Source organism: Colius striatus, chromosome 2, assembly GCF_028858725.1.
Source record: "Colius striatus isolate bColStr4 chromosome 2, bColStr4.1.hap1, whole genome shotgun sequence".
Taxonomy (NCBI): Eukaryota; Metazoa; Chordata; class Aves; order Coliiformes; family Coliidae; genus Colius; species Colius striatus.
Window position 1 is genome coordinate 121,278,506 of NC_084760.1, and position 9,909 is coordinate 121,288,414.

Consider the following 9,909-nt stretch of genomic DNA (forward strand, 5'->3'; position numbering starts at 1 on the left):
TGCAGGCTGGGGAAGGGGGTTGCCTGGATTGAAATGGGGTGCAGGGATGGAGAAGGGGTGCAGTGGCTGGGGAAGGAAGTTGCAGGCTGGGGAAGGGGGTTGTCTGGATTGAAAAGGGGTGCAGGGATGGAGAAGGGGGTCCCGGCCCAGCCGGAGCTGGGGGGTCTGGTGCTGAGCAGAAACAACACGTGTTCTGAAACAAACCCACTCGGAAACACGGCAGGAGAGCGCCGTGTCGGGAGCGCGGACCCTGCGGGAAGGGGCTGCGCAGCGCGGGCCGGGAAGCGGGAACAGCTCGGTGCGTCCCGCGGATGCCGCAGCATCCCGCAGCATCCCGCAGCATCCCGCAGCATCCCGCAGCATCCCGCGCGGCGGCGGGGCCGGTGTCCCCGGGGCGGGGAAGCGCCGCGTCCCGCTGGCTCCACGCGTGGGGCGGGGGCGGCGTGGGAGGGCGAGCCGGGGCGGGGAGAGGCGGCCGCCGGAGCCCGGGACAGCCCTTCCTCGGCGGCCGGGAGCCGCGCCGGGGCCGGACCATGCCGGGGCCGCGGGGCCGCCTCCCGCTGCTGCTGCTGCTGCTGCTGCCGCCGCTGCTCCCGGCGGCACCGGCGCCCCAGGTGAGCGGGGAGAGGGGACGGGAGCGGGGCGAACGGCTTTCCGAGCGGGGAAAGGGCTCCTCTGCTCTTCCATGCGCCCACCGTCGCAGCCCGGCCGTGCGGCCGCGGCAAACAGGTGGGAAGAGCCGCGGGGGCAGCTCCGGCACGACCCGGTTGCGTTTGGGCTCGTGGTTTTCCCTTCTCGCCCCGCTCCCGGAGTTACATCGGGGGGATGGAGAATGCTCCCAGTGCAGCATCCCGCGGGGAGCTCACGCTGGCTCCTGAAGTTAAATCCGGCTCTAACAAAGAGCTGTTTATTAAAGCCAGCGACATGACGGGCATCTCTCAGCCTTCCCCTCCCTCTCGGCACCCCAGAGCTGCAGGCACAGACCAACCAGCTCATCCCCACCGGCAGCCCCCTGAGAGTGCACCGAGGGCAGCAGCACCGCTGGGGATGGCTTTTATTTCTTCTCTGTAAACCCTCAGTAGCTCTGTGGGAAGGAGAACAACTTCACTCCTGCACAATGTGGCTGGAGAGGGGAGGAAGAAATCCTTTGGGCCAAGCGCCCAGCAGCTCTGCTTGCTGTGCCAGAGCTCCCAGCCTCGTGTCACCCCAACCAGACTCCGGGTGCTTTCTCCCCCACACGCTCTGCAAACCTCTGAGCTCTAAAACTGCCTTGGCTTTGCTCAGCTCTTGCTCTTTCTCCCTTAAGCCGGTTCATCAGGAAAGCTGTAGCAGCGATGCCCGTGTCCCGCGTGAGTCAGTCCCGTGGCAGCGATGGGCTCGCAGACAGGACTCCCACCAGTCCCTGGCCCCGGCAGAACTCACAAGACAGCTGTTTTCCTCTTATTTTGTAATGTGGAAGTGGGAGAGGGCTCTAGCTCCAGCAGGATGAAACATGAGTTATGGCATCCCTCCCAGGGCTAACAATGATTCCAGCCCTGCTTGTAGCGCTGCCTTTACCCATTTCGATGTAGGAGAGCACGCCTGAGGGCTAAAAATACTCCTGCATTTGGGTAAAAGGAGGGGGGAGAGATGTGAAATAGGGTATCTCAGGGGATTTTTGCTGCTGTGGAGCTCCTGCAGGAGCATCCCCCGCAGCCAGGGCAGGTTGTGGCTGGTGGGGCAGCAGCGGTGCCCGTGCGCTGAGCGGCCGCCCCGTCCCCGCAGAGCTGCCTGGGCAGGCAGCAGCTCCTGCCCATCATCCGGCAGATGCAGCAGCTGCTGAAGGGGCAGGAGACGCGGTTTGCCGAGAGCCTGCGCCTGATGAAGAGCCGCCTGAGCAGCCTGCACGCCTCCCTGGCCAGAGCCACCCCCGAGCCGCCCGCCGGTGAGTGTGCGCCGGCCACGCTGCTGCGGGCAGCTCGGGATGCTCCGCCCTGGGGTGGGGGGGGGTTGGGCATCCCCAAAACAGCTCTGTCTGTCGTGCTTGTGAACTCCAGAACTCCTCCAGCCTGGTAAGCTGTGGGGAGGCTCAAAGGGCTTTGGCTGCACAGCAGAGAGCTCAGGGCAGAGCACTGGAGGCGAGTGGGCTGGAAAACGGTGTTTCCAGCAAAAGAGCCACAGTCCTGTGCAAGAACGCCACCAAGCCCCGTGCCAGGGGTGTTTAGCCCCAGCATCCCTGCTGGGCTTTCACTGTGGGGCCAGGTGTTACTGATCTCAGCGGGCTCATATTCAAGGGAAAGATTAAAGAGGAGGAACTGGGTGAACTCAGGGACAGGAAAAATGAGGCCGGTGCTCCCCCCAAGCACCATCCCTGAGCACTCACCTTCTCCCCATGATGCTCCCGCAGCCTCCTGCCCTGCCCCGCAGGCCCCTGCCAACGGGAAGAAGTTTGGCACCAAGTATTTGGTGGAGCACGAGGTTCACTTCACCTGCGAGCCGGGGTTCGAGCTGCTGGGCTCCAGCACTCGGACGTGCCAGGCCAACGGCAGCTGGAGCGGGCAGGAGCCGCGCTGCACAGGTACGGCTCAGGGCTGGCCACCCGAAACGGGCCACTGGCCACAGTGGGTGGGCTACCGCCCTGCCACTCGCAACAGCAGGGTGCAGTTTGGGTTCATTTAAAGATGGGGGGTTACTGGGGTTCCCCACTGAATGGGGGAGGTATCGTGGCCACCCCAAACAGCCGATGTCCCAGGGATGCTGCAGCTCCTACAGCTGGTGATTTGGGGTTTCTCATCCTCAAGGGAAGCTGGAGCTCAGCAGGAGGGATGAGGGGGAAAGGCGCTACGATGGCTCCCTGTGCCATGACAAGCCTTTGCACAGGGGCATTGGGAACAGCTGCTGTCTGAGACTGGCAAAGGAAGGGTTGTGCCGTGCTGTGGGGTGCTGGGGGTGTGTGGTGTCCCCGGGGATGGCTTCCCACACAAAATGCAATGCAAGGCATTAAAAACCCATGTGGTCTTGTGTGTGTTTTTGGCAGAGATCAGCGAGTGCTCGAGCAGCCCCTGCCAGAACGGTGGCACATGCCTGGAGGGGCTGAACCACTACAAGTGCCTCTGTCCCCAGCAGTGGACTGGAGCCACCTGCCAGTACCAGGCGCAGACGGGTGAGTGATGACACCCTCCCCGCCAAGCCGGGCTGGGTGACCCCCTATTCCAGCACCTCACCTCATTTCCCACGTGGTGCGTGTGTGTGTGTGTGTGTATGTGCATGTGTGTGTGTCCCCTCAGCTCCCCCAGCCTGGAGCGTGACGGATGACCCGGCGTTCCGGCGGCAGCCGCGCTGCGCGCAGACGGAGCAAGCCCAGCACTGCAGCTGCGAGCCCGGCTTCCACATGAGCGGCACGGCAGCCAACGGCCTCTGCCAGGGTGAGAGGAGTGGAAGGGGCTGCAGGGGGAGGCGGGTGGGGCCCGGGACCTGCACTCCCTTGCCCTCGTGTCTCCGCAGACCTCAACGAGTGCGAGGTGTACAAGCGCGAGGGGGGGCCCCGGCTCTGCGCCCACGCCTGCGTCAACCTCCCCGGCTCCTACCGCTGCGCCTGCCCCGGTGGCTACGTCCTGCTGGGTGACGGCAAGAGCTGCGAAGGTGAGAGGGAGCCACGAGCTATTCCCACCATCAGGGAGTCGTTTCGGTTGGTAAAGGCGTTTTAGATCAAGCCCCACCACCCTCCTCACAGTGCCGCGCTGCGAGAGCGCTGCTGCGTCGCCTGGCTGGCCCAGGGGAGAGGGGACAGTGGGGTTTGAGGCGGTTTGGTTGCTTTCAGCCGCACTCTCATGATTGTTCCATCATACCCGATGCTTGATGAGCTTGGAGGCGCCTTTGCCTGGCCTCGCTGAGGGCGGCTCGAGGTCTCTGGTGCGCTTAACCTGCGGCCCGCCTCTGTTCTGCAGACATCGACGAGTGCGCCCTGTCCCAGGATAACTGCACGAGGGGCACCACCTGCATCAACACCGGGGGCGGCTTCCAGTGCGTCAGCCCCCAGTGCCCCTCGCCCGCCGGCAACGTCACCTACGTCAAGACGTCACCCTTGTAAGTGTGCCACGCCTGCCCCGGCTGCAGGGGCTTGGTGGGTGCCAAAGCCCAACCCGCACCCAAGGCCAGCGGGGTGCGGGACACGGAGCTCCCTGACACCCTGTCCCCGCTCTCCCCTGCCCCTGCAGCCAGTGCGAGCGCAACCCCTGCCCGATGGAGAGCCGCTCGTGTCACCAGGCGCCCAAGACCATCTCGTTCCACTACCTGCCGCTGCCGTCCAAGCTGCTGGCGCCCACGCCGCTGTTCCGCATGGCCACGGCGCCGGGCAGGGCAGGGCCCGACAGCCTGCGCTTCGGCATCGCGGGCGGCAGCGGCAGCCGCGGCCACTTCGTCATGCAGCGCTCGGACCGGCACACGGGCGAGCTGGTCCTGGTGCAGAGCCTCCAGGGGCCACAGACCGTCCAGGTGGACGTGGACATGTCCGAGTACCTGGACCGTGTCTTCCAGGCCAAGCACGTGTCCAAAATCACCATCTTTGTCTCCGCCTATGAGTTTTAAGGGGAGCGGGGCTGCCCCGCCGGCCGCGGCGCCCCGCTCGGCATCCGCAGGCGTGCGACGGAGCTCCAGCTGACACCCCACGCCCAAGCCTCCCTGCAGCCAAGCAGCCTCCCCTCTTCCTGAAGATTATCCTGCCCTGGCAGCTTCTACACTCACCCACCTCAGGGGGGGAAACACAAGCAAATGGAGAGTGAAAGGGATGGGGCGCAGGGGTTAAATGCTCACCCAGCTGCGGGAGCCCAGCAGCGTCCTCCCCCGAGGCTCCAGAAGGATGATGTCCCTGCCTGGTGCAGGAAACAGCAGATAGAAACCACAGCCCTCATTCCCCTTAACTTTTGTTTAGGAAGTCAGTTAACTGGTGCATGCAGGAGGGAGCCTCTCCTCCCTGCCAGCCCGGCCCTGCTTGCACTGACCTCAGCCCCGTGCACAAAACACACCCCCACTCCCCTTTGGATGCTGAGAAAAGCCACGGGGAAGGGTCTGGCCGGGTGTCTTGGTGCGCTGGGACCAGATGAGATCCACAGCCTGGGTTTGTGCGCCCTGCATGTTAGCCACAGCACCCTGACGTTATGCATGTGTCTCATTACGCTGGTGTTAGTACAATTAAAGGATGATGTAGCCTCTGAGCACTGCGGAGCACAATCACGTTCCCACACCTGTGGCCAGAGGGTGATGCTCACCCAGAGCCCTCTGGGGATGGGCTGAGGCTCTGGGAGCAACAACCTGCCTCCATCACTTATTCTTCTGCCTTGAGGTTGGCTTGGAAGAGGCTGGCTGTCCCAGGGCAGCTCAGCAGCAGCAGCACAGGATTACTCTGGTTGGAAAAGCCCTTGAAGCTGCTGCAGTCCCAGCCCTGCCCTCACCCTGCCCAGCCCAGCACTGACCCACAGCCCTCAGCAGCTCAGCCCCACGGCTCTGGGATCCCTCCAGGGCTGGGCACTGCCCCAGCTCCCTGGGCAGCCTGGCACAGGGGCTCACACCCCTCTCAGGGAAACAGTTCTGCCTCAGCTCCAGCCTCAACCTCCCCTGGGGCACCCTGAGCCCATTTCCACTTGTCCTATCACTTGTTACTTGGGAGCAGAGCCTGACCCCCAGCTCCCTGCAGCCTCCTGTCAGGGAGTGTCAGAGAGTGCTGCTGTGTCCCCTCAGGCTCCTCTTCTCCAGGCTCAACACCCCCATTCCCTCAGCCCCTGCCCAGCCCCTTGTGCTCCAGCCCCTTCCCCAGCTCAGTGCCCGGCTCTGGCCACGCTGCAGCCCCTCGGTGTCCCTGTGGCAGTGAGTGAGGGGCCCAGCACTGAGCACAGCCCTCGAGCTGCAGAGGGAACAATCACTGCCCTGGGCTGCTGCCACCCCACTGCCGATCCCAGCCAGGATGCCCTTGGCCTTCTTGCCCACCTGGGCACGCTGCTGGCTCCCGTTCAGCTGCTGCCACCAACCTCCCCAGGCCTTTTCTCTCCAGTAGCTTTCCAGCACCTCTGCCTCAGCCTCGGGCTGGACTCTGCACTTGCCCTTGGGCAACCTCATCCAATTGCCCTCAGCCCATTGCTACCTCACCCCTCAGCATCCTCCTGACACCTCAGGGAAGAAGAAGCTGCTGCTGCTCCCCCAAAAAGGCATCAGCACAGAGTCTCCTTGAAGGGCTGAGCTGCACCCAACTCAAATCCTTCCTGCTCCTTGCCCCGGGGGAAAACACTTTCATCTGTGCTGCACCCTTTGGGGGATTTTTGGGGGGCACAGCTTTCCTGTGGGAGCTCTGGAGGGGGGCTGGATCTCTCCCTGCAGAACAAGGAGGGACATTGAGCTCCTGCTCCTCCTCCCCGCTGCCGGGCAAGGCAGAGGGAGGATGTTTGGGTTGGCTGGTCGGCAGAGCCAGGCAGGGAAATGCATCCCAGGGCTGAGCTGGGGGAGGGAAATGCAAACCCGACAGGCTCGCTCCTCCACACCAGTGCTGCAGAGGGAGAAATGCAAACTAAATGCTTTTCTGAAGGTGTAACTGCTTGGCAAAGCAGGTGGTGCTGGAGAGAGGTGGTCTGGCTCAGGTGGGGTTGCCCATCTTTAGATGAGGGAGTGGGGCAGCACAGGGAAGACCCCCAGCTGCAGGAGGAGGACAGAGCCCAGGAGGACCCTCAGGAGAGGAGAAAGGAGAAGCTGATGGGGCAGCCCAGCTCCAAGGGGTTGAGATGCCCTTTCCTGAGGCAGAAGGACCTGCCTGTGTTGCTGGGCACCTTCTGCTGTGTTGCAGAAGGACCTTTCTGTCAGCCCTGGGGCGGTGTGGAAGGAGTCACCACGCAGCTGGCCTCAGCACCGGGAAGGAGGTGGCTTTGTGGGCCCCTCAGGAGGCTGGGCTGCAAGAGAGGGTAGGTTGCAGTCTAGAGGGTGGGGAACATGCCTGGTTTTATTTGCTCAGCCACGCACAGGGATGGATGGAGCCTGCCGGGGGAAATGCCCTTCAAAGCTCCGTGGGGTGAGAGCAGAGGTACCCACAGACAGACAGGACGGGAGGAAATGGGCTCAGGTTGCACCAGGGGAGGTTTAGATTGGAGATGAGGAAGAACTTTTTCCCTCAGAGGGTTAATTAAGCATTGGAACAAGCTGCCCAGACGGATGGGGCAGTGCCCAGCCCTGCAGGGATCCCAAAGCCCTGGAGCTGAGGTGCTGAGGGCTGTGGGTCAGTGCTGGGCTGGGCAGGGGGAAGGGAAGGCTGGGACTGCAGCAGCTTCAAGGGTCTTTTCTAACTGAAATGGTTCCATGATTCTGCTGAAGGCAACCCAAAGGGTCTCAGGCCAGGCAGAGCTGAGTCTGGGGACAGCAGCAGCTCTCCCGAAGCCCAGCCCGGCATGTGCTTTGAATTAACGCCTTAGGTAAGACGGCAGCGCTGAGGGGCAGCCCCACCGACAAGCCCTGCGGGAAAACAGGAGCCACAACAGCAAGGGAGCTGAGCTTGAGACCAGAAGCAACGTTTCAGCTCTTAGGACAAGCTGAAGATGGGCTTTGTGGAAAGACAACCAGGTCAGGAGGAAGGTGGCTACGGGACAGGCAGCCCGGAGCCTGAGGGTCACTGGAGCAGGTTGCACAGCCATGGTTGCCCAGCTTGGTTTGAGGAGCTTCTGCAAAGGGCTCTTGCTGTGGCTTTGGGTACTGTGATTGGAGTTGTGGTGCTCCAAGAGGTGCAGAAGAAAGGGGAAGCTGGGGATGTGCCAGGAGCAGCTGCTGCCGCCTCACCTCTGCCACCTCCGTCACCCCTCCCTCGCTGTGGTACCTCTGACGGGTGAATGATGTGTTTTGTCACCCTTGCCCTCACAGCACTTCCCTGCCCACCTCGCCAGGCTGGGAGCCTAAACCCGGGAGTCCATGAGAGGAAAAGCTCCTGACAGGGCAGAATACTTTCCATCTGATGCTTCCACCGGCTAACGAGCCTGGAGACGAGCACTTGGAGCTCTGCACTGGCTTTTCCTTGCAGCGCAGCCCCGAAGTGCCGAGGCCAGGGTGAGCTGCTTTCCCCTCTCTGGGCCAGGCTGGGCCCCCTGAAGCCGTGCCCGTGCCCCCAGCCGCTTCTCGCCCACCTCCAGGGCCAGGACTGGAGCTGGGAAGCTCAGCTGTCTCACTCTGCGTTAGCTGGCTGCAGAGCTCGCTCTCAGCCCCAGAATCGTTTAAGGTCTGCTCTGCAGCGTCTGGACTGGGCTGCAAACCTCTGGCCAGCATCTGAACTGACTAAAGGAGATCATTTTTCCCTTCCCAGGGCGGCCGCTCCAGCATCTTGCAGACTTCCCCAGCCTGGAATGTGCAGAGAGAGGCTCTTCTGGCCCTGGTAAATACAACTTCTGTTTGGGATAATAATATTTTGGAGCTCAAAAAAACATAGCTGGTTTGCCTGAGCTCCCCTTCCCTGGGCAGGCAGGCGCCGGCGCAGCAGGTCCCAGACGTGCTCCACGTGCCCCGGGAAGGGTTGGCTGCCCTGCCCGAGCCCCAAAACCACAGGGTCTCGCCCCAAAACCACAGGGTCTCACCCCAAAGGGCTGGGGTATGGGGGTGAGGACGCACAGGCAGAAGGCTCCACGTGGAGGTGGCCTTGGGAGGAGGATGAGCAGCACCCACCGAGGTGCCAGGAGAGGCATGGGGTGCCTGTGGATTCACAGAGGAAACATTCCCTTTCCTCTGCACCCCATGAGGGCAGACAAGCCCCAACCTCAGGGCAGGGCCAAGAGGAGCCAAACGGGGCTTCACATCCCATTTTCTCCTCTTACTCATCACTCTCCTCCCTGACAGACCTCTCCTTGACTGCCGAGCATCCCCCTGCTTCTCAGGCTCAGGAGACACCTCCCTGCAAAGCCAAGTGTGGTGATGATCCCCTTAACACCCAGGAGAAGCTCATGTCACTTCCCACTGCAGGTTCCACGCTGAAGCATCCCTCAGGAGCCTGTGCCTGGTGCAGGGCCCGTCCATCCCACCCCTAACACCGAGTCCTGTCGCCGTCGGGCCCCTCGCTGAAGCCCCACACAGCAAAAAACACTCACTGCAGGCTCTCCAAAAGGCCTGAGCCACGAGAGTTGTGTTTGTTGTGGTTGCTACGTGTGTTGCTACGCTGCCCACACCATAGCCCAGGTCCCAGTACATTAGTGATAGCAGAGAACATACTGGGGGATTTGTTCAGCTGCTTTTGCCAAGTTTAGTGATAGTTTGTGAGGGGGAAAACAACAAAAAGGAGCCACCCAGGAGCTGCTCAGAAGCGTGCCTTCTTCCTGAGGAGGCAAACATGGGGAGGGATGCTCGAAGGAGTGGCTGCACACTGCTCCTGCTCACACGTTCTGGGCTCAAACGCATTTCTGCGGAGGCTGGCTGCAGGAAAAGCAGCAGCCAGGCTCGTAGTCTCACTTCCAAACGCTCCTTCTGCCCCTCTGCCTGGGGAGATGGTGTTGAGCCCTGGGGGCAGTGGCTGATGGGATTAATTAGACTTAATTAGGCATAATGGGCTGCCTGAAGCCACCACTCACACCGCTCCCCATGCTCCCCATGCGCCCTATTCCAGCCCCTGTGCTGCAGGAGGGCTGCTCTTCAGTTGAGGTCGGTTTCCTGGCTTGTTTTTGGGGTGATGATGTTGAACTTGGTTGGGCTTGGCCATGACCTTCTGTCCTGCTCACCTGGCTGGTGTGTGAGACCACGGAGAGGTGGCTGTTCCCTCACAGATGCGAGGCCACGCTGTGTCTCTGTGCAAGGGGGAAACCGTCCCTCCCAAGTGGGAACCGATGTGGGTGTTCTCCCTCTCTCTCTCTTTTTAACATTGCCTTTTTGTTGTTGTTTTTTTGCTAGGGTTTGCTGGCACTGGAAAAACAGAGTCATGTGTCC

The 9,909-nt window shown here is 62.1% G+C and overlaps 1 protein-coding gene across 1 annotated transcript; it reads left to right on the forward strand.

Moving 5' to 3' along the window:
* Nucleotides 1–531: 531 nt before the first annotated feature.
* Nucleotides 532–5,181, forward strand: FBLN7 (fibulin 7). The gene is made up of 8 exons (XM_061990535.1): nucleotides 532–614; nucleotides 1,765–1,924; nucleotides 2,387–2,557; nucleotides 3,017–3,142; nucleotides 3,267–3,404; nucleotides 3,484–3,621; nucleotides 3,927–4,065; nucleotides 4,197–5,181. Exons 1-8 carry the CDS (start codon nucleotides 534–536, stop codon nucleotides 4,564–4,566), a joined length of 1,323 nt encoding a protein of 440 aa, XP_061846519.1. The 5' UTR covers nucleotides 532–533; the 3' UTR covers nucleotides 4,567–5,181.
* The last annotated feature ends 4,728 nt before the right edge of the window (nucleotides 5,182–9,909 follow it).